At 43.7% G+C, this 25,011-nt stretch overlaps 1 protein-coding gene across 1 annotated transcript in view; it reads right to left on the reverse strand.

The window, feature by feature from the left end:
* Nucleotides 1–8,407: 8,407 nt before the first annotated feature.
* LOC111960961 (potassium voltage-gated channel subfamily KQT member 1-like) overlaps nucleotides 8,408–25,011 on the reverse strand; it is a 249,406-nt gene continuing 232,802 nt past the window's right edge. Inside the window, exon 19 of the mRNA XM_070443012.1 lies at nucleotides 8,408–10,618. Within this exon, the coding sequence (XP_070299113.1) occupies nucleotides 10,442–10,618 (177 nt within the window). The 3' untranslated portion in view covers nucleotides 8,408–10,441. The remainder of the gene's footprint in view (nucleotides 10,619–25,011) is intronic.

Genomic DNA, 25,011 nt, shown 5'->3' on the forward strand with positions numbered 1-25,011 from the left:
CCTGTTAACCGCATCAGTACTTAATATAAAACCACTAGTTCCTCCCCATGTTTCCTGAATTGGCCACAACCAACGTCATAACCCAATCCCCTGGCACCATCTCCTACGGGGGAAGAGTGCCCACAAACAAACACCTGCCTGTGTTCCCTCTTCTCTGACAAATACAGCACAATGATGGCCAATGAATAGTTGGAGATGAATGATTGGAGAGGGTGGAGAGAGAGGGGTGAATTCTGTGTAGAGATGAGAGATGTGATGCTGCGTAGCATCAAATGATATATGTACAGATGTGTCTATGGCATGTTTAGTTTTTGTGGGGGAGCTAATGGTTAGGCCCTAATGCTCATTAAACGAGCGCACCTGCAGCCTATCAAAGAGCCTTTATTTGTTATCGGCGCAAATCTGCTCAAGTACGCAGATAGAACCGCGAAATCAAGCGAGGCAAGGCACACTCTGTCCCTCTCCTAAGTACCTCCTACCCCATGATCAGTATGTCTGTGGTAGGGGAGAGTAGGGTAAGTTGAGCCATTTTATACATTCAGCATCACTCCATCAAGGGAAATATAGAATTATTTCCAACAAAGATATCTACATACAGTATACACTCACCGACCAGTTTATTAGGTACACCACCCCGCTCCTACGTACAGATGAGTCACGTGGCTGTGGCTTGCTATATAAAACAGGCAGACAGTCATCGAGGCATTCAGTTACTGTTGGATTGAACGTTAGAATGGGCAAAATTTGTGACCTAATCGTCTTTGAGCGTGGTACCATCGTCGGTGCCAGGCGAGTCAGATCCGGTATCTCAGAAACTTCCACCCTCCACTTTTTACACACAACTTATCTCAGAACACCCAACTTGTCGATCCTTGTCACAGATGGGCTATTGCAGCATACGACCACAACGGGTTCCACTCCTATCTGCTAAAAACAAGAAGAAGCAGCTCCAATAAGCACATGATCACCAACACTGGACAATTGAGGAGTGGAAAAATATTGCCTGGAACATGACAGCGAGTTTAGTTTACTTGAGTGGCCTGGTCAGTCCCCAGACCTCAACCCAATAGAGCATCTTTGGGAATAGATGGAACGGGTTGTTCGCAGCATGAGTGTACCGCCGTCCAATCTGCAGCAACTGCGTGATGCTATTGCGTCAGCATGGACCAACATCCCTGTGGAACATTTCCGACACCTTGTAGAATGCCCCGAAGAATCAAGGATGTTCTGAAGGCAAAGGGGGTCCGACCAAAAAAAAGTGGCCTCTTGGCACAACTTACCCCCCGGTAAGGGTGTGAGTTGAGCCGCGGGACAGGGTAAGTTAAGTCGCCTACACATTTCTGTACTGAATGAAATATTACCACTACTTTTTTAAAACCATGTCTATCTTTATTTCCCAAACACAATTCAACACAATCACAATCACCTTTTTGTATTTTAATCATTTTAAGTATCTTTTATCACAGGCTTAAACGCCTAACAACACTATGTAGTTTTTAAAAACTTTTAACATAGTCCAGGCCCTGTTGTTAACTCATATCCCAGCGATAATGCCTTGCAACTTGCCATGGGCGCAAACATTGGCTCAACTTACCTCATGGTTATTAGCTCAACTTACCCCAAGGCAAGCATTTTGCTATATTAGCCCACACAGCTACAAGGATGCACTTTCATGCTAGGTTTAGGACAACATATTGAAGCGTATAGAGACCCCAACTGATGTATAGAACAATCTTAAAGGTATCTACTTTGGTTTAGATTCAAGTATCATTAAACCTCTAACACAACCATTTCATTTGACTTGGTGAAAATACATTTTTTGGACCCAACTTACCACTTTTTCCATGTGGTTTCTTCCTTCACAGACTCCCTGAAATGAATATTTTGTCAAATTATGATTTTTTTATATGGTTTCCTAGAAACAAGCGTGGCTCAATTTACCTCTTTGGCTCCTCTTACCCCACTCTCCCCTACCTAGCCCAATCTAGTCAGGAATGTCTTATGGATGCATTCAGATGCTTTTGGCCAGAAAACAGGGCCTCAAACATCTGTGCAGTGTAGATAGACAACAGAGTGCTGACAGACAGGGATTGGAGGGAGCTGAGAGCTAAAGAAGTGCCATACTCATGGATGTGATCAGGTGTGATGACCTGCAGATGGCTGCTAGAGAGGAGGACCACACTGATACAACCAGCTGTTCTACAGCTACAGATATGAGATGTTTCAACAGATTGCAGTCAGAGGAATTACTTGTACAGCAGGAAATGGGGTGGGATGAGGAGTGTAATGGTCACAATGGAGATGTTCCACACAGCGAATAGAGCAGAAGCAGTAAGATGCTCAACTACTTTATTACTATGCTGTATCATTTTGTTGTTGAAGATAAATATTTATCTTGCTTAGCTGATCTTTCGTTTACCGAGAATGATGATGACACAGGGTGTGGTGGTGTGTGTCACGTCATTTCATTATGATTATGCAACAACAAAAAAGTGGATGTGGCAATCATTCCTGTCAGTCAAATTACATGTTACAACATAATGCTATTACACAGTAGTAGTAGTAGCAGTAGTTGCTGTCAACATGTCCCAGATAGGAAATTGATCTGTAGCGTAGTTTTAACATTTTAACATAAGCAAGAAAATGTTAAGAATATGGAGATGTTGAATACATAAATACATGAACAAGCAGGATTCAAATGAAATGATATGATGAGAAGAAACATCCAGGAAGCGTTTAATATTAGTCATAACGAAACTGATACACCAATAAATAAATTACCTCACATCTGGCATATGCACAGAGGGAAATATCACACTAAACAGCCACTCTCTCTCCCCTAAAAACCACTGCCAATCTGTTTTGTGGAATTCCTTGAAACTGCAACAAAACACAGTTGAGTTTTCCTTTGATCAATCAAGCAGCCCATAACTCCAGCTGATTCGGGCTCTCACCGAGGCAGCACGTCAGAAGATACTAGAGCTTTCTCTCACACAGCTGCAGAACTCAGAGGGAGCTTTTTCTTTTCTCCATGCAGGTCTCTTGCTTCTTCATGTCCCTAGGAGCCTCAGCAGGCCTGAACCGTGGCTCAGTGGGGCTCAGAAGAGACGGCTGCTGTAGTGAGGAATGAGCATGTTCTCAAGTACACAGCATGAGGAGGAAAACAGTCCTCTCTCCTCTTGTCAGGCTCTTTGTCAGGGCCAGCCATGCAGAGACTTAGAGATATGACCAACGGACACAGGGACTCCAATATTTACTCTGTTATGTGTTGGCAGCAATGTGTATATAGACTTTTTAAAGTAATGTTAACATGAGAAGGTACGTCAAACATAAAGGTAGTGCTTGCAGAATAACCCTTGTATTTTTCTTGGCTATTGTATGACAATGTGTGGTGTGACATAACACCATGCCCTTTCCAAGCCATGTTCTCTCCCCTCCTCTCCTCTGCGGCTCTACTCGGCCTCTGTCTCCACAGTAGCCCTTAGCTGCAGCTGTACTCCATGCCTCACGTACTGCTCTGGCTGGCCAAACCCCACCGCACCACTGAAGTCCTTCCAGTTCCAGCCAGGAATCTCAGCCTGTCTGGGGGAAAAGTCCCCAATACTGTGACCTACATAAGCAATGGACAGCCTCTCTGTCCTCTGGCCTCTTTACATAACATGTGTGCACCACCCCAGACTTCCTTTCCTCGTCCTTCTCCTCCTGATCCTCAGCAGCTGCTGCTGCTGTTGGCTTACTTGGCCAGTCTTGGGTGGGGTTGTTGCGGACGGCCGGCTTGCCCTGGCATGGACATGAAGCAGAGCAGCGTGGGGCGTTCCAGAGGAGCGTAGACTAGAGGGATCTTGAGATCTAGTTGTTGTTGGCTGTTGAACTTACTTACCCTGGTCACTGGTCAGTCGATAGGTTGAAACAACCACACCAGACATATGGTCCAAGGGAAATCTCAGAGGGCAAAGGTCACCGATGGTCAAACTAACCCTGTAACCTCTTGGTGATTCCTCTCCCAGGGGTGATGTAGCAACTACCTATACCAACCACACCAGAGGTCAGAGGTCGTGCACTGTATTGTCTCTTCTTTTAAATGGTTACATTCAAAGACAATATCCGGTGCTCTACGGAAGGGGGCTAGGGTGAGGTAGGCCTCTGGAAGTTGCAGTGGGTCAAAGGCCAGGGTCCCTAAGGACAGTACTTACTGCTGTCTGTTTGACGACACAGTACTACTTTGAATGGTATATGCTATTTTTATTCCACTGTGATTGATTTTTTTAGAACTAATGAKATTGTACTCCACTGGCTTTGAATGACATTTATATATATTTGATGGAGCCCTTTGCAAAAAGTGGGTGAGGGGATTTTGAATGGGGATTTGAATTATGCTTGAACACTAACTGACAGTGGCTGAGGAGCCACAGTAGCAGCAACAACAACTGTCTTGAACCCAACTATTGCCCTTCGCTATTTAGGGACCATCGATGGAGTGGCTAGCATCAGCTGCTGCTGACACTGTTTATGTCCCTCTCTGACACACACATATGCACACGTATGCACACACGCATGCACACATACACACACCCACACACACATATCTCACCCACACACACACAAAAAACACACACCTGTTCACCGGTATCTGCTTTCTGCGTTGTTGGGCCTGCATGGGGCCATCAGGCTTCTGCAAGGCCCCTCAAGGTGCCCAGTCTTAAATACAATATTCCAGGTCTCCACTGTTCTCAGTCCAGCCTAATAAGCATAAGGAGATCTCACCTACAATATAAGGTTAGTGAAGACTACATGACTACACAGGAAAGACAATTAGAAAGGAATGCATGGGAATTAAATTAAAACTGGTTCATCGCCACAGTATACTTCACCTGATAACCCATCGAGATGTACAGTACCAGTCAAAAGTTTGGACACACCTACTTATTCATGGATTTTCTTTATTTGTACTATTTTCTACATTGTAGAATAATAGTGAAGACATCAAAACTATGAAATAACACATATGGAACCATGTAGAAACAAAAAAAGTGTTAAACAAATCAAAATATATTTTATATTTGAGATTCTTCAAAGTAGTCATCCTTTGCCTTGATAAGAGCTTTGCACACTCTTGGCATTCTCTCAACCAGCTTCATCAGGTAGTCACCTGGAATGCATTTCAATTTACAGGTGTGTCTTGTTAAAAGATAATTTGTGGAATTTCTTTCCTTCTTAATGCGTTTGAGCCAATCAGTTGTGTTGTCACAAGGTAGGTGTGGTATACAGAAGATAGCCCTATTTGATAAAAGACCAAGTCCATATTATGGCAAAAACAGGTCAAATAAGCAAAATGACAGTCCATCATTACTTTAAGACATGAAGTTCAGTAAATAAGGAAAATTTCAAGAACTTTGAAAGTTTCTTCAAGTGCAGCCACAAAAACCATCAAGCGCTATGATAAAACTGGCTCTCATGAGGACTGCCACAGGAAAGGAAGTCCCAGAGGTACCGTTGCTGCAGAGGATAAGTTCATTAGATTTACCAGCCTCAGCAGAAATTTAAAAAGAATGCAGCACAAATAAATGCTTCACAGAGTTCAAGTAATACACACATCAACATCAACTTTTCAGAGGAGATTGCCTGAATGAGGCCTTCATGGTCGAATTGCTGCAAATAAACCACTACTAAAGGTCACCAATAAGAAGAAGAGACTTGCTTGGGCCAAGAAACAGTGGTAATCTGTCCTCTGGTCTGATGAGTCCAAATTTGAGATTTTAGGTTCCAACCACTGTGTCTTTGTGAGATGCAGAGCAGGTGAACGGATTATCTCCGCATGTGTGGTTCCCACCGTGAAGCATGGAGGAGGAGGTGAGATGGTGTGGGGGTGCTTTGCTGGTGACACTGTCTGTGACACTTAACCAGCATGGCTACCACAGCATTCTGCAGTGCTACACCATCCCATCTGGTTTTCACTTAGTGGGACTATCATTTGTTTTTCACCAGGACAATGACACAACACACCTCCAGGCTGTGTAAGGGCTATTTGACCAAGAAGGAGAGTGATGGAGTGCTGCATCAGATTACCTGGCCACCACAATCATCCGACCTCAAACCAATTGAGATGGTTTGGGATGAGTTGGACTGCAGAGTGAAGGAAAAGCAGCCAACAAGTGCTCAGCACATGTGGGAACTCTTTCAAGAATGTTGGAAAAGCATTCCAGGTTAAGCTGGTTGAGAGAATGCCAAGACTGTGCAAAGCTGTCATCAAGGCAAAGGATGACTACTTTGAAGAATCTATAATGTTAAATATCAAAAAAAAAAATGTTTTATTACTACATGATTCCATGTGTTATTTCATAGTTTTGATGTCTTCACTATTATTCTACAATGTAAAAATTAAGAAAAACCCTTGATAGAGTAGGTGTGTCCAAACTTCTCACTGCTACTATTTATATATAACTTTCTCAGATGCCGTAACATGCTATCGTGAACACAAGTTATGAGGGATTAGGCTATTACATCCCACACAGAGCTACATTATATTCCACTTTCTTGCTGGTTCTCTCCTGATGCTCAGACACACCGAGCATCTCTTGATGCTCAGTTTGCCTGCCGATAGTACTTAGCACCTCTGAACAGTGTCGGCAGTCAATCTCTTTAGTGCTCACACAGCAAAGACCTTGAAGTCATCAGCCACTGAGCCTTGTTAAACTACTCCAAACCAGAAGGTGGCAGTGGCGTTGTTTGGCAATGCATGTCCGTATGTGTCGCTTTATGGTATAGTCAATGTTAGTGCTAATGTTGCTATTGTTGTAGAAAGCCCTTGATACTAGCCAGATGGCCCCAGCTAGATAACTAGCTACAAGATAACAATGAAACAATTTAATTCACTCTCCATAATCGTATAGAGCCCCATATATAAATTTTTAGTTAGCTGGCTAACGTTAGCTAAATGGTTAGCATGATTCGCTAGCTAGCTGTTGTGCTAGCTAGGTAAAGTAAAGACACTGCATTGACTCTCGGCTGCCAGCTGCAGGCAGCTGCTTCATGGAAACAAATCCATTGTGATTTAATTATAATGTTACTAGCTACAGTGGCGAGATAGCTAGCTTGGGAAAGCATTTAGTGTTGTGTGCATTGTGCTGCACTTACCACCCCATTCATTTCATATGAAGTGTGTCTAGCTAGCTAACTAATAAGCTAGTGTATATTATCAAACATAACAAGTAAATCCTTCTTCAAGCACAAAACTCCTTCCTCTAGAAAATAAAATGTATTATGCAGCTTTAATGTTTTAGTTAAAAAAAGTCTGATGAAAAGGGGGAGGATTATACCGGGAAAGGTGCCCTATTTTTTTTTTTTTCTTATCAATCCTGTCAGCTCCGCCACGCGGAGGTTCATGCTCTCTGGTTAGCTCAAAGTCAAGTCAATGCTGCCGAGCATTGCGATTCTACAAGTAGAGACGTCAGATTCGTCGGTACACAGCAGGTGCTTCTTTTGTTCTAGCAAGTGAAGGAACGGCCCCTTACTGTGATAAGTACCTATCGGCAGTCTATCGGCAGTCTATCGGCAGTCTATCGGCAGTCTATCGGCAGTCTATCGGCAGTCTATCGGCAGTCTATCGGCAGTCTATCGGCAGTCTATCGGCAGTCAGATTCTCGGTGTGTTCCATGCTTTAGCTTGTGATCCTGCTCTTGTGTTCTTCTGACACCAAAACCTCGTTTGAAGTGGGGAGTCGGAGATGAAAGTGGAGTAGCAGGGACAAGGAAGAGCTGAGCTGGCTCAGTAAACAGCAGCTAGACCAGGGGGAGACCAGGGGGCAGGGGCTATCAAGGTCCCCCACCACTGACATAAACCAGGGGAGGACAATGGCAGCATAACACCTCGGCTGGGCTGTGGAGACTATGGCTCTCTGGGTAATTGAAAAGGGCTTTGGTCTACTCCTCTACTCCCCTCACCTCCCAATGTCCTTCTCCTGCCTTCCTCCCCTCCATCCACCCCTCCCCAGAGACCTCTCTCTCCCCGCTCTGGCCGTGCTGTTCTTGGGCTATCCCCAGTATTTATTGGCCTTTGAAGGGAAATATAATTGAGTGGTAATTTGAGATGTATTCTCTTTCTCTCTCACTCTCTCACTCCCCTGCCCACATGCCTCCCTCACTCCTGAATGGTTATGGAATATTGAAGTTCAAAGTAGGCACAGTGAACTTCTTTTTTCTCCCCTGATTGCAGTGTGAAGAAAAAACACAGAATTTAACTATTTTTAAAAACTTTGTGGGATTGAGAAGCCATGGGTTACCTTGACCTGACGTGGCCTGCAAATCAAACAGATGCAGCCAAGAACGAAGGGTTGAGTCCAAGGAAAGCAAATTATAGACAAGATGAGCTGGTAATCAAGAAACACTGAGCCCAAGGAGAGCCCAGAAAATATAATGAAATAGATTTTTATTTACACCAGATTTACAGAGGGTTGTGAATATAATTTACAGTCATTCCAATCCGTTTTAAAACACTCTTTGTTTCTCATCATCTCTCAACAGACCAGGAGACTTCCCAGGTTGATCGTTCCACATGATAATAAATATGAGGCAATGTTATTATACACAACTCTTATAAAACTATACAGGACAGCCAGATATATGTGGCGCAGTTATCTCAAAGAAACTTGCTTTAAAAAGCAACCTGTTAATAGAAAATACATACAACTAATCTTCAACCACGGCAAAATAATAAAATATATACTAGTAGTGGAGAGTCTCTCTCTCTCTCTCTCTCTCTCTCTCTCTCTCTCTCTCTCTCTCTCTCTCTCTCTCTCTCTCTCTCTCTCTCGCTCTCTCTCTCATTTGAAGAATGTGCATACTATAATAATGGAAGGGCTTGCATTCATAGCTTGGTTATTTAAAAAAATATTTTCTACTGGCTAAACCCAGCTGGGTCCCGGCCGTCGAGAAATATGTGAGAAACTAAAAGAGAAGCATTCTTTCTATTCAAATGCTTTAAATGGCTTTGAAATCGAAGCCCGGTACATCTCTCTGTCTTAATGGTAGCCTAATATTTCAGGGACTTCACACAAAATTATGTAAGCCTACTGTTTAAATTGTACACATTTTCCCAGTATTTATTTTCATTAGTCAACTCACACACAGAGTAATCTCCCCTTACCAGGAATTCAGCACTTAATTAGAAAGAGAATGAAAAATAATCAGCTCTCTAATGGGGCAAATTCATTTCAAATTGCATACAGCAGTTGGAGCCCAAAGAAGGAAAATAAAAATGTTTTAGCATGAAGAAGGGTGGGGGGTGAAGTGGTTCATAGGAATATCCGAGTGAAAATCTTGGCACGGGGTGTTGAGTCAACTGCAAAAGGCCGTACCATAACTCCCTATACTGTTCTTTCTATCACTGTATTTCTGTAATACTGCACTCTGCCTTGTCACGGCTGTTTTGCTATTTTTATTAGCTTAACCGTAGCCGTAAATCAGCGGCAGATTAGTTCCTGCAGACCTTTTTCTCCCCTCTGCTCCAGCAGCACAGGCCCAGCCACTAACAGACACACACTCCGGGCAAAGTCAACAGATAATCTCCTGGTCCTTCTCTATGTCACTTGATAACTACCTACAAACATACGCCAGGCCTAAATACAGTAAGCTGAGATGAATTGGTTGCTATATGGAAATAGTGGTGCTGTATTTAGGTTTTTATGGTGCCAAGATCATCAGTTGGATTTGAAGAATTCCTCTGTGAGACTTCTGGTCTGCTGTGGTCTTTAGTGAATGCTCCTAATAATGTCATTAATGTGTTGGTTTGCTTGGAAATGATCATAATAATCAGTGCTCTGATGTGCCTCACTGAATGAATACAGTTGAATACATTAGCATAGCTTATGTGACTATTTACAGAGGAGTGAAAGTGGCAGGCTAATCTTATGTAACTAAAAGGAAATGATGTGTGCTTTCCCTACACTCTATGCTGTGGAAGTTTCAGTAGCAGGTTTTCATAGTGTTGCTATGGGAGATAGAGAGAAAAAACTTCTGAAGAAGAGGAGAACCCCATATGCCCGTTCACCATGATGTGGGGGACGGAGGATGGACGGCATGACTGTATGCCTGCGGCTGTCAGTATACTGCTGCGATGTTACCTCTCAACGTTCTCTACCTCCCGTAACTTTCAGACAAGCCCACCTCTTCACCAGAGGCGAACAGAAGCAGGAGTTGACTTGTTCACATTCTCTCTCTAAGGTCAGAGGTCAAAGACAGTGACATAAACGTTTCGGGGGTTATGAGACAAAGTGTAGCATGGGGTACTACATGTATGAGTAGCCAAACTACACCACCTTCCTAATGAAGTAAGAGGAGTACTCCCTTTTTCTTTATTCGAGTCTGTGCCCTCCTGGCCAAGCAGCTAATATCTCATGCCTGGTCCTAGCCCCTCCATCACTGGCGCCTGTCTGTCCACTGTGACATCACCGCCCCTCGTCCAAGCTGACGCCGATGCTCTGACGTCTCACGATGCTGATGCGGGAGCTGTAGGGGGCTGGGGGTGGAGGGGCCGGGGCCCTCAGGAGCAGCTCTGCCTTGGGCTTGTACTGGTCCACCAAGATCTTCAGCACTGCCTCCATCTTATGGTCCATCTGGTATATCTATTTATACAACACACAAAATAAACAACAGAAGGGCACATGTTGTAGGATGGGTGACTACAGGGAGGACATTTAACAAACAACAGAGACGGCCATATTATACACATGCTTGACTGGCAGGTTGGCATTTATTGAGATAACTCATGTACTGGAGGCAGCTCTGCAGGGTAGTTACTAGTCATACAATCTGATTTTAAACCGAACCCTAGCCTTATTACCACAAGTATTTATATATTCCTGCTACCAGTCACTTTCCAGCCCTGTCTACATGTATATCTACCTATCACACCTATACTGTAACTCTTGCACACACACACCCTCACTCACACCATTACACTTAGATACACACTCACCACCACCACACTCCCACCCACCACTTATGCTGCTGCTTATGCTGCTAGTTTACTATTAATATGATTTATTCTGCTATCAATCACTTTCTCCTAATCCCGCCTATATGTACATACTGGAGTATCTTCAAATACTCCAGTATCCCTGCACATTGTACATTTGGTATTAGCGCTGACCCTGTATATAGCTCTCTCTCTTATTTCTTGTGTTTTCTTTATTATACACACCACCATTCAAAAGATTGGGGTCACTTAGAAATGTCCTTGTTTTTGAAAGAGAAGCACATTTTTTTTGTCCATTAAAATAACATCAAATTGATCTGAAATACAGTGTAGACATTGTTAGTGTTGTAATGACTATTTAGGCTGGAAACGGCAGATTTTTAATGGAATATCTACATAGGCGTACAGAAGCCCATTATCAGCAACCGTCACTCCTGTGTTCCAATGGCACATTGTGTTAGCTAATCCAAGTTGATAATTTTAAAAGGCTAATTGATCATTAGAAACCCTTTTGCAATTATGTTAGCACAGCTGAAAACTGTTGTCCTGATTGAAGAAGCAATAAATCTGGCCTTCTTTACTAGTTGAGTATCTGGAGCGTCAGCATTTGTGGGTTTGATTACAGGCTCAAAATAGCCAGAAACAAAGACCTTTCTTCTGAAACTCATCAGTCTATTCTTGTTCTGAGAAATGAAGGATATTCCATGCGAGAAATTGCCAAGAAACTGAAGATCTCGTACAACGCTGTGTACTACACCCTTCACAGAACAGAGCAAACTGGCGCTAACCAGAATAGAAAGAGGAATGGGAGGCCCCGGTGCACAACTGAGCAAGAGGACAAGTACATTAGAGTGTCTAGTTTGAGAAACAGACGCCTCACAAGTCCTCAACTGGCAGCTTCGTTAAATAGTACCCGCAAAACACCAGTGTCAACGTCAACAGTGAAGAGGCGACTCCGGGATGCTGGCCTTCTAGGCAGAGTTGCAAAGAAAAAGCCATATCTCAGACTGGCCAATAAAAATAAAAGATTAAGATGGGCAAAAGAACACAGACACTGGACAGAGGAACTCTGCCTTGAAGGCCAGCATCTCGGAGTCGCCTCTTAACTGTTGACGTTGAGACTGGTGTTTTGCGGGAGTCGCCTGACCGAGGCCCTTTTCCCCCGATTGCTCAGTTTGGCCGGGCGAACAGATCTAAGAAGAGTCTTGGCYGTTCCAAACTTCTTCCATTTAAGAATGATTGAGGCCACTGTGTTCTTGGGGACATTAAATGCTGCAGAAATGTTTTGGTACCCTTCCCCAGATCTGTGCCTCGACACAATGCTGTTTCGGAGCTCTACGGACAATTCCTTCAACCGCATGGCTTGATTTTTGCTCTGACATGCACTGTCAACTGCGATTGTCCAAACAATTGAATTTACCACAGGTGAATTACAATCAAGTTGTAGAAACATCTCAAGGATGATCAATGGAAACAGGATGCACCTGAGCTCAATTTAAAATCTCATAGCAATACTTATGTAAATCAGGTGTTTCTGCTTATTTTTTTTCTTCAATTTGCACAAAATTCTAAATACCTGTTTTCACTTTGTCCTTATGGGGTATTGTTTGTAAATTGCTGAGGAATTATTTTTATGTAATCCATTTTAGAATAAGGCTGTAGTGTAACAAAATGTGGGAAAAGTAGAGGGGTCTGAATACTTTCCGAAGGCACTGTACAGTATACATTTTTATAGTTTTAGTTACACTATTTTGATATTGATTACTGCACTATTGGGTAGAGCTTGCAAGTGAAGTATTTCACTGTAATTGTGCCAATAAAACTTGAACCCTAAACTTAACCACACTTCTAAACTTATGCCTAGCCCTAACCTTACATTTTTTATGAATTTTTACGGTATATAGCCAATTTTGACTTTGCAGCTGGCCCATCTAGTGGAAATCTAGTAATTATATGTGCGTGACTAGAGTCAATCAGTGAGGGCATTTAAATGGGTGCAGCAGTTGAGGAGTGTCCCTGAGTTTGTGCCTTTCTTTTGTCCGCGATGCCAGGTCTCTAATATGACCCCATCCCAATGACAGACCAGTGGCGTATAATGACATGTTTGTCTATCTGTCACGGTCTACCTACTAAAACCACTCATTAAAGCAGCTGGGCCGGTTCAGTGATCCAGGAGTGGGAGGGCTCTTAGCGCGCGCACGCACGCACCCACGCACACGCACACACACACACGGAGCTGTGGCTGCATGGCTACTGTTGACATGGTGTTTCAACTGTAAACAGGGGTGTGTCTGTCACCCAATAGATAGGGACATTGCATCTCCACCAGGCGACTTCTTTCTATTACTAACCCAGACTGTCTGCCGGCACACAGACACACACTCGTGTGCACACACCTTTCTGAACATCAATGAGTTTTTACAGATCTTTACTGCAATGCTTTGCGTCTTTATATCTGAGTTATCCAGTTATCTTTTCAGGAAGGCACTATCTTAGGCTTCACTCAACACTACTTGTTAACCTGATAAATGCAATAGAGACCAATAGTAATGGCGTCTTTTTGTAGGAACTAACTCGTGTTATATACATGAGTTGCGTTCATTGGACAAAGCCTATGGGGAAATGAATGGAGTTTTTGGAAGGTTTTTGGATAAGTGCAGAAAATAAGGTCTGAGGTAAACACAGGCTTAGGAGATCTGATACGTTTTGTTCCATGACATCATCTTCCTCAGCTAACGTCACATTTTGTGAATTCTGAAGCATTTATGTAATCAGAAAAAGCACATAAAGGCTTCATAATTCATAAAGTTCATGTAAACTGACTGCTATTATCTTATAGAACAAAACGTATACGATCTCCTAAGCCTGTGTTAACCTCAGACCTTATTTTCGGCGTTTATCCCAAAACCCTAGTCTTTCCCCATTCATTTTTACGTACCAGAGGTAAGTAATTTCCGTTTTTTAGGACTACAAGCTGGCAAACTCTATAGTCATTGAGGCACCTGGTAATGGATCCTGATGAAGTTGAAGGGAAGAGAAAAGTACATCAAAGTACATGAACGGGCCATGGCATCTCATACAACAGACAGACAGGAATTTGTAGACTCTCATTCCAGTCATAACTGATAGTGAGGAACCATGCAGTATTTTGTCTGAAATTCACATTGCAGACTTCACTGGTATTTTTTTGTGTTGAGGATTAGGCTCCTCTTATCCATCTTTGAGTGTGTGTGCTTGACAGCCATGACACTTTTATAGTAGACCAGGACATTGGGTATCACTCATTGTTATTGGGATATGAAACCATGGATGAAGCATATTAAATCACATACAATAAGATCCCCCCCACAGCGATGATTCAGTCAGGCATCATATAATCATCAAAGTAGGAAGGAAGCAAAATAACAAAAGGTTAGAACAAGCCTTGGATTAGACTACAATGTTAATCATGACCTAAATAGCCGTGTTAAGAAGATAGACCACATGCTCCCTAGTCTGTGGGCAGAACATACAACAGTATCATAAACATGTCGGCAGTCATTTATACTTCTCAACACGCCTATGGTTTTTAGCATATATCTGGGCTAAACTGGGTTAGGGTTAAAATCCTGAACAGGGTTAGGGTTAGAGCTGGAGCTAGAGTTCTGAACAGGGTTAGGGTTGAAGCTAGGGTTATGGTTAGGTTTATGGACAAGCTTTTCTTGTTACTGTGTTTTTCCTCCTTTTCCGGGGCCTTAAATCCAACCCTAACCTTAACCCTAGCTTCATGTCCACATTCTGGTTCAACCCTAACTCTAGCCTCAATAACAACCCTAACCCTAATTCTACACTCTAAAAAATAAAGGTGCGAGTTGGAACCAAATAAGGTTCTGGAGAGCGATGCAATAGGGGAAATATTTTAAGGTTTCTGAAGAACCATAAATAGGATGGTTCTTTGAAGAACCGTACTAAAATCCAAAACCAGAAATGTTTCGGCCTTCCAGGACCGTAATTGAATAGTCCTGCTGTAAGGTTGCCTTGTTTGTATATTTCCCAGGGTGCCTTGAGTGAATTTAAGAGTTACCAGTACCAGCCATGACTGTGTTTGCTAGAGACAGAGACATGGTTGTTGCATTCATTCATGCTCTGTCCTGTGGCCTTCACCAAGTGAGGCCTAAGTGAATAATATGTTGTTTTTAAAATGTAATTATTTAAGACAATACATATTTCGTAAGGACTTATTTTAAGGACCTTGTTTTACCATAATGCAGTGACCTGAAACTCATAGCTTGCAGGCCACATCAGGCCTGCAAGTCACAGGTTTGCAAAGTGATGTGTAATTCCTATTAGAATCCAGCCAGAGTGGGGATATTCAACATTTTMAATTTCTATTCACCCGCAATTTACATTCAGAATGACTGCCAGGTATGGGAAGAGTAAGATATGAGACTATCTTAAACATCTAAACTGGAAAAAACATTTCAGTATCACTAATGGTTGCAATAAGTCCAAGTAACAGATTGGAATAGTTTAGAAACATTTATGTTATTTGTATTTGAGTAGCATAAGATTAATTACTCAATCAATGTATATGCAAAAACGTAGATATTGAAACAAACAATAAAAAAAAATCTACCTGCAATAGAGCATGCTGGGAAAGATGATAACGATGGGTGTGGTTTTGGTTCAACTCTAATTTTGAACACCAACACTAACCGCTTAAGCTCTGAGGAAGAACAGTTTAAGAACCTTCATTTTTTTCAGTGTAGCTTTTTGTCCACATCCCAGTCAACTCTTACCCTAGCCTCAACTTCAACCCTAATCCTAACCCTACGCTTCGTGTCCACATTCCAGTCAACTCTTACCCTAGCCTCAACTTCAACCCTAATCCTAACCCTAGCTTCGTGTCCACATCCAGTCAACTCTTACCCTAGCCTCAACTTCAACCCTAATCCTAACCCTAGCTTCGTGTCCACATCCCAGTCAACCTCACCCTAGCCTCAACTCAACCCTAATCCTAACCCTAGCTTCGTGTCCACATCCCAGTCAACCCTCACCCTGCCTCAACTTACAACCCTAATCCTAACCCTAGCTTCGTGTCCACATCCTAGTCAACTCTACCCTAGCCTCAACTACAACCCTAATCCTAACCCTAGCTTCGTGTCCACACCTAGTCAACTCCTCACCCTAGCCTCAACTACAACCCTAATCCTAACCCTAGCTTCGTGTCCACATTCCAGTCAACCCTCACCCTAGCCTCAACTCACCCCTAATCCTAACCCTAGCTTCGTATCCACATCCCAGTCAACTCTTACCCTAGCCTCAACTACAACCCTAATCCTACCCTAGCTTCGTGTCCACATCCTAGTCAACTCTTACCCTAGCCTCAACTACAACCCTAATCCTAACCCTAGCTTCGTGTCCACATCCCAGTCAACCCTCACCCTAGCCTCAACTACAACCCTAATCCTAACCCTAGCTTCGTGTCCACATCCTAGTCAACTCTCACCCTAGCCTCAACTACAACCCTAATCCTAACCCTAGCTTCGTGTCCACATCCTAGTCAACTCTCACCCTAGCCTCAACTACAACCCTAATCCTAGCTTCGTGTCCACATCCCAGTCAACCCTCACCCTAGCCTCAACTACAACCCTAATCCTAACCCTAGCTTCGTGTCCACATCCCAGTCAACCCTCACCCTAGCCTCAACTACAACCCTAATCCTAACCCAAGCTTCGTGTCCACACTCCTAGTCAACTCTCACCCTAGCCTCAACTACAACCCTAATCCTAACCCTAGCTTCGTATCCACATCCCAGTCAACCCTCACCCTAGCCTCAACTACAACCCTAATCCTAACCCTAGCTTCGTGTCCACATCCCAGTCAACTCTTACCCTCACCTACAACCCTAATCCTAACCCTAGCTTCGTTCCACATCCTAGTCAACTCTCACCCTAGCCTCAATACAACCCAATCCTAACCCTAGCTTCGTATCCACATCCTAGTCAACCCTTACCCTCACCTACAACCCTAATCCTAACCCTAGCTTCGGTGTCCACATCCCAGTCAACCCTCACCCTAGCCTCAACTACAACCCTAATCCTAACCCTAGCTTCGTGTCCACATCCTAGTCAACTCTCTAACCTAGCCTCAACTACAACCCTAATCCTAAACCCTAGCTTCGTTCCACATCCTAGTTCAACTCTCACCCTAGCCTCAACTACAACCCTAATCCTAACCCTAGCTTCGTGTCCACATCCTAGTCAACTCTTACCCTAGCATAATAGGTGTTAGCTCAGGGAGCTTACACAAGTCGTCTGGTCTCAGGCAAGGTGCTTATCAAACCACCTCCATTACACTGATCCTAGATCTATGCCTGCTGGCAACTTCAACCCAGGGTAGGCAGTGGCAGGCAACATAGAAGGGTGTGTGACTGACTGACCGCTGCTGGGATTGTGTCACTGTGGAGGGGCAGGGATGGCTGGTGACAACGCTGTCTGCCTCACTGTGTCAAAGGACATGTGATACATGGACAGGTGATGCTTCAGCTGTCCCCAACCCACCCACCCCACCCTCCTAAACAACACATGGTACAAACCACCAGACAGCCTACCCGCCCCACTCATACTATGTGGCACAATCTGTTTTATATATAGGGCGGGGCACCAAAGCCCTTAGGATAACACAGCAGCCTGAAAAACACAAACATTTTCAATTGAATGTTTAACTGAAACTACATGGGCCAAATTTGTTTAGGAGGGGGACAACAAAGCTAGGCTGGGACCCCACCCTATCAAGCCTAACCAATAGTAGGGGAAACACTGTTCTGAGACCTATAGAGGCCCAACCCTCTCTCTGCAACCCTGTCTGTCCCAAAGTGTCTCTTCACAGGGGGACAGCAGTGGGGGGAACGTGGGCTTAGTGGGGACCAACTGGGGACAGGGGACCAGAACCCAATGGCTGTGTTGACGGAGGAACACCCTTCCGTTCCTGGCTTACCTCCTGCCCCTTCCCTGGGACCAGCTGTATTATCTGCAGAGCAGCCTCACCCAGCCGCTAAACACTGTTGAACGCCAAATGCCCCGTTCTTTGTTCGTTTGAGTTTGTTTGACAACAACAACAACAGCAAAGCAGTCAGTTCAGTCCAGAGCTCAGGCTTGTCACAGTTTGGACCTAGGTCTGTCCAATTCATACTCATGTGTGACCCTAGTAAGCCTACTAAACACCAGTTATCACACAGCAAAAATAAACAAAATAAATAAAAACCTGCCTAAAATTATAGTAGTTCTTGTCACAGTTAATTAGCACATCTAGCGTATCTCCTCCTGCTCACAGACTGGACTAAAAGACTGGACTAAAAGACTGGACTAAAAGACTGGACTAAAAGACTGGACTGCCTGGTCTAATTGCATGGTTCATTTTGAGTCCAAATAAAGGCCATGTCTGCATCTGAAATGGCACCCTAGTACCAATATAGTGCACTACTTTTGACCAGAGTCTATAGGCCCTGGTCAAAAAGTAGTGCACTATATAGCAAATAAGTTCCCATTTCGGACGCTGTCCGTTTCTGGGCTGGGTCGAGGTAGAATTTAATACTGCAGGTCTAAATTTAGCTTCTTTTTTTCCAGAGGGGTAATAGCATAATTACTATGGATAATTACTCTGTGTTGAAGCTGCTTCGGGGGAAAACTGTTCTAGCTTGACCATCTGAGTGGAACAAACACAGTAGGTTAATCTAAACAAGGTTTCTGGAAGGAGAACTTCAGGGAAACTCTCTGACACGTGTAATCATGTGATTCATACTGCCATCTGTTGGAGCTCGGCTTGCTGCTGTTGAGGTATTACAGTATATGAATGTTACTAACATACAGTAATAGCATGGATACGAAGAAATAGAGACGTTCTATTGCAACAAATCCATGAGAAAGTATTCGGCTGAGAATTGCTTTATATCCTAGACCTATAATGTAGAACTATTATTGGGTGGTATTATGAAGTAGGCTGTTATTCAGGAGTTAAACACAGGTTTGAACGGCAACATCTCCAGGAATGTCTTCTTAATAAACATGGACCGATGTCTTTTTTMGGGGGGACCGGACCAAATCTGAACCAATCATAGACATCTGTTTGGTTCAGATTTGGTCCGGTCCGGTCTGGCCATGATTTGGCCCAAACATACTGTAGACATTGATGTTTGGTTCAGATTTGATCTGGTCTGGACTGGCCTTGATTTCAATATCCACAGACTGGCCTTGATTTGGCCCAATCATAGACATTTATGTTTCACAAGTTTGGACAGCACAGTACAGTACTGCAAGGCACAGCAGTGTACAGTACATTACAGTACAGTAAAGAAAAGTGGAGTATAGTACAGTAAAGTACAGTACAATACAGTAGAGCACACTAGAGAACAGTAAAGCGTTCAGATTTGGTCTCGTCAGGACCAACCACATTTTTACTTGTTTTGGGGCAGAGCTCATTAGAGTAATYCCCAGCATGCTTTGTAAGTGTTTGTTTAAACATTTACATTTTCAGTCATTCAGCAGACACTCTTATCCAGAGTGACTTACAGTCAGTGTATTCAGCTGAGGTAGATAAATAACAACATATCACAGTCATAGCAAGAAAAAAAACTCTATGTAACCGTTACTGAGGCTCCTCTTTCCTATGTTAAATAGACAGAACAATTATTATCGTGATAAAATGGTTATTTCATTGAGAATGTGTGTGCAGTTGAAATTTTGACATGAAATCAATGACCAAAAAAATAAGTATTTTCAATATCTGTTAATGTCTTTTCAGCTTTCATTCAGAACTGAAAATGAAACTGATTTCAACTTTTCAACATCCAGATTATTATTATATTTTCTTCAGACGTTGAAGTTGTGTTCATTTTAGGTTATTACTGGGCTGGCATCTAAGAGGAGTTAGCCCTATTAAAAGAACTAGATTTCCGTCATTGAACTGCCGTAGCTCTCCATCACCCTTGAAAATTGGGAGAGAGTAGGAAAAAAAATGGAGCGACAATTGGCAAAAGAAAACAATTCCACAAGTCTCGATCGGTGCCCATCGTGATATGTGTGACATTTATTTTCCCTCTGGTGACCCTGGACTGGAGCCCCTGCATATCAGCCCAGTCAGCCCCATTCAACCTCAGTAGGGGCTCTCTCTCTCACTCCCTCACTGTCTCTGGGCCTTGGGTCTGAAGCCGAGGACATGTCAGTAGAGCTTCCTTTTCCCCTGCACAGGAATAACAACACGGGGTCAGTTCAGGTGAGCCTGGCTCGGCCGAGGGGTTACTCGGGGCCCTCTGCCCAGGCCTACGCTGCCCTGCCTGGCTGCATTCTCATTGTGTGAAATCCCCCCTCCTATGGCCCCTGACCCAGCCTTACCTCCCCCCATCTCCTGGAGCAGAAGCAGAGAGATCTCACACAATGGACAATGTACAGCAGGAGCACACACTGGGCTCGCTGTGTGTATGTGTGTGTGTGTATATGTTTATGTGTGTGACTAACAAGCTGCACTGTGGTCATCAGAAGGGCGGGGGTTAGAAGGAGGGGAGGGTGGATAGAGGGAAGGAGGAACAGAGGGACAGAGGGGGGTTGGCTTTTGTCTCCAGCCATGTTTGTACATTTTAAATGGAGGAGAGATACAGCCGCCCTCCCAGACTCCCAGGGTTAGGCCTTGAGAAGAGTAATGGAGCGAGGAGAGAGGCTGAGCGCAGATGAAGCTTCAGATGACCTATGGGATCTAGTGTACCATATAACTTCCTAGCCATCTGCCTTCTCCCTCAGTATACAGAGAGACTGAGAGAGAGAAAGGAAGAGAGAGCGAGATAGAGAGAGCAGACAGAGAGAGAGAGAAGACAAAGAGAGAAGACAGAGAGAAGACAGAGAGAGAAGACAGAGAGAGAGAGAAGACAGAGAGAGAGAGAAGACAGAGAGAGAGACAGACAGAGAGAGAGAAAGAAAAAGAGAGAGAGAGAAGACAGAGAGAGATACAGAGAGAGAAAGAAAAAGAGAGAGAGAGAAGACAGAGAGAGATACAGAGAGAGAAAGACAAAGAGAGAGAGAAGACAGAGAGAGAGAGAGATACAGAGAGAGAAAGAAAAAGAGGGAGAGAAAAAGCGAGAGAGATGTTTTATGATGTCCGTTCCTCTCTGGGAGCGTGGGACAGAAAGGTCCTGAGGAGGGAGAGGGAGAGGGAGGAATGGAGGGAGGAGAGAGGAGGGAGAGGGAGGAAGGGAGGGAGGAGAGAGGAGGGAAGAGGGAGGAATGGAGGGAGGAGAGAGGAGGGAGAGGGAAGAGGGAGGAATGGAGGGAGGAGAGAGGAGGGAGAGGGAAGAGGGAGAGGGGAGAACAGACAGATTCACTTCAAAGCAGACAGTGTCATTTAGAGCGTTGTTTTTCCTGCTTTCTGTGTGTTAACTCTTGTCAACTCGTCTCTTTCCTATTTGCGAGAGAGATTGTTTGTCATGAGATTTGTTATGACAAAGAAATGCGATACTCATATCTCATCGCTTGTGTATATTGATGTGTGTGAATGTACACTCCATATGTATTTGGACAGTGAGGCTTATATTTTACATTTGGCTCTATACTCCAGCATTTGGGATTTGAGTATCTAGTCCCCTAATGTGAAGAAGTCATAAGTATTTGGACATATTCACTTAGTGTATCAAAGGAGTCAAAAGTTTAGTATTTGGTCCCATATTTTGAGCACACAATGACTACATCAAGCTTGTGACTCTACAACCTCGTTGGATGGGTTTGCAGTTTGCTTTGGTTGTGTTTTGAGTAATGTTTTGCCCACTGAATGGTGAATGATGACTAGAGTAATTTTCTTTCTAAGTGAGTAGATAAYATGTTTCTGAACATTTCAAAATGAATCTTGATAATTCCATGATCAAGAAAAATCTTGAATGAATCATGAATAATGATGAGTGACATGCCATTCAGAGGCTACAACAAAACATTCTAACATCTCACCATTACCAATAACAGGGTAGGTTAGCATTTTTGTGGGGACAAGATCTTTATTCGTGATTTTTGGGGTATGTTCATATCTGTTATCATGGTAGCATCCACATTAATGTAGAAGTGTTCCAAAACATCTTCTATTCTTATTTACAATGAAAGTGACTTCAAAATGACACAATAGAGTATCCACCATTCAGTTCCTGTTGGGCATAACATAACCTGAAACACAACCAAAACAAAACTGCAAATGCATCCAACAAGTTTGTAGAGTCACAGCTTGATGTAGTCCTGGCTTGCGCGCTAGGAATATGGGACCAAATACAAAACGTTTGACTACTTGATACACTAGAAGTAATGTTGGGGAGCTACATGTAGTTAACTAATAATTAAGCTACATTTTACAGTATCTTGGTGGTAGTTTAACTCAATTCTTATCTTGGTAGTGTTTTCAGAAGTTAATTACTGTTTTGCCATGTAGTGGTGTAGATAACTACTGGAACTACACACTACTATTTTTGCAAAATGAAAAGAAAAATATGGCTGAAGTAGGCAATAATTTATTTTATTTTTCGGCATCAGACCTGCATAATTCTCCCTTAAAACATAGTTTTTGTGTATAACCCCTAACTGTAACTCCTAACCCTAACCCTAACCATAAACCTAACCCCTTGCCTAGCTAATGTTAGCCACCTAGCCACCTAGCTAACGTTAGCCACAGACATTGGAATTCGTAACATATCATACGTTTTGCATTTCACATGCATTGTTACGTCTACTCCTGTGTCCAGGTTGCAGCATTGGAGTACAGAGCCAAAAACATTTTTCTAGCGTCACTGTCCAAATAAATACAGAGGGTAGTGTATGTGTGTGTGTGTTATTGTCATTACCTCAGGACAAACATGACACTGAGGGTGTGGTGTGTTTTGCTACATAGCTGGTACAATCTGGGTAAAGTGTGTGTGTGTATTGTATGTGTGTGTAGACTCAAGGGTTGTGTGTTGATTTGAACCGTGCATCTAGGTGTTTTGTGTGTTGATTTGAACCATGCATCTAGGTGTTTTGTGTGTTGATTTGAACCATGCATCTAGGTGTTTTGTGTGTTGATTTTGACCATGCACATCTAGGTGTTTTGTGTGTTGATTTGAACCATGCATCTAGGTGTTTTGTGTGTTGATTTTGAATCCAGTGCAGGAGAGAAATAATCCCAAAAAATGGGTGTGTGCACAGATCAAATTCACCAACAACCAACCAATGATCGGACCAACCAACCAGTAACTACGGCCAACTGGAAGCACACGGAGCACAGCTCAGATACACAGAGCCCGTCCGGCCCCTGCCAAGACGAATGGATTCAGTTTAACATTGGCAGATACAATATGTTCTTTGTATTTGTAAAAAGGAGAAAAGGGAGGAGAAGTGGAGGGAGGGTGGTGTGGGTTTTGAGCAGAGGGATTTGGTGGTGGGGTGGAGGGAGGAGGAGGATTATTWTTWTTTTTTTAAAGAACAGGAAACCAAGCGAGAGCACCTGACGCACATGATAAGTATCAAGGCCTTTGCCACGTGCCAAAGCCTTTCCAGGGGGGGCAGGGACAGGCGCTCGCCACCGCCTAATCTCCTTCACTGAGTAGGCGTGCTCTCAAAGCTGCTTTTGTTTCAGAGCTACTTTCACAAGGAGGTACAATCCGCGTCCGTATGGGGCGAGTGGCCTCTTTCTCTCTCCACCCCACCCCTCAGCCCCTCATCCATCTCTCTCACTCCACCCTCCTTAGCACTGTTGTTGGGAGTGCCATTTTCCTAGTCCCCTGACCCGGGCCTTCAGGGCCCACATACAGTGCAGCAGACGGACAGAATGACAGCTGGAGGGACGGGGGGGTTTATTTGATTTACTGATCACCCTGTTTGGACATGACTGAGGAGCTGTGAGGGGGAATGTGTGGGAACAGTGACGGCTTTCATGTAGAGGGAGAAAAAAAACACCTCGACATCAATTCAGACGGAGAGAGACGTGCGATGGCTTTGAAATCACGGTGGTGGGCCATTAGCGTTTTTCACATTGAGCAATGTGGGAGTCGGCAAAATGTTACTGAACACCAAATACACGCGGTGGATAAACAGGCTAGTAGCAGGGTAAAGAGGTGAATTATGAGACTTGTTCTGACTGATGAGTTACCTGTCAGACTGCTGAGGCAGCAGTGGATTAGCTTTCATGTTGTTGTTGCTGTTGTTCTGACAGCAATGTGGATGCGCGGAAGTCTTTCGCTGAATGAGAGCCTGTGAGTTAGTGAATAAATATACCTATATAGGTATCTCTTGTTATTATCATCACCGTGGTGTGGGAAATGGGAGCATCTTACAGCATACCACATTGCTATCAGCCACAGAATTAAAGAGAACATCTATTGCATTGTAACTCCATGAGTCCTCGCAGACCGAGTCAACCCCCCATTTAGTCGGCTCCATCAAGCTGTCACCACACATGAGGATGCCACTCCAGTCTGGCTGTCATAAAAACATATCATAATCATTTTATTTCACAAATCTGCCAGTAAAGCCTTGTGGATGTGGAATAAAACTAGGGACCTGGGAGTGAGGTCCTGTAAAATATTGGGCCAGTTGCCTTTTTCAGCAAATGTCCTTGGCGACAGCTGGAAGTCCTCCCCTCTTTACTGGTCCCCAGCATGGTGGCCCAGGGGACGAGAGTGGCAACAAACACACCAAACACACACACAGGCGCATGCAAGGACACACACACGCATACCCACCCAGACACACGCACACGGCTGTTCCTCCAGGACCATGATTTCTCCAAAGAGCCTTTACAATACTACTACACTTCAATGTGAATTTGCATCTGAAATGAAACCTTAGAAAAGTCAACCTCCCTGTGAAATTGACAATAAGCATTTCAACCGTAACATTCATCTAACTCCATTAGTATTGTGTTGCGAGGAAACAACTTGTTCAACTAACGTAACAATGACTCCTGACATCTCTCCCCACCTTCATCAACATGCCAATGACTCAATGTGACAAACATGGCATCATCTGTTCACCAGCCTGGTCTTCAAACCCTGCCCTACCC

The sequence above is a fragment of the Salvelinus sp. IW2-2015 genome, linkage group LG4q.1:29 (genome assembly GCF_002910315.2).
Source record: "Salvelinus sp. IW2-2015 linkage group LG4q.1:29, ASM291031v2, whole genome shotgun sequence".
Taxonomy (NCBI): Eukaryota; Metazoa; Chordata; class Actinopteri; order Salmoniformes; family Salmonidae; genus Salvelinus; species Salvelinus sp. IW2-2015.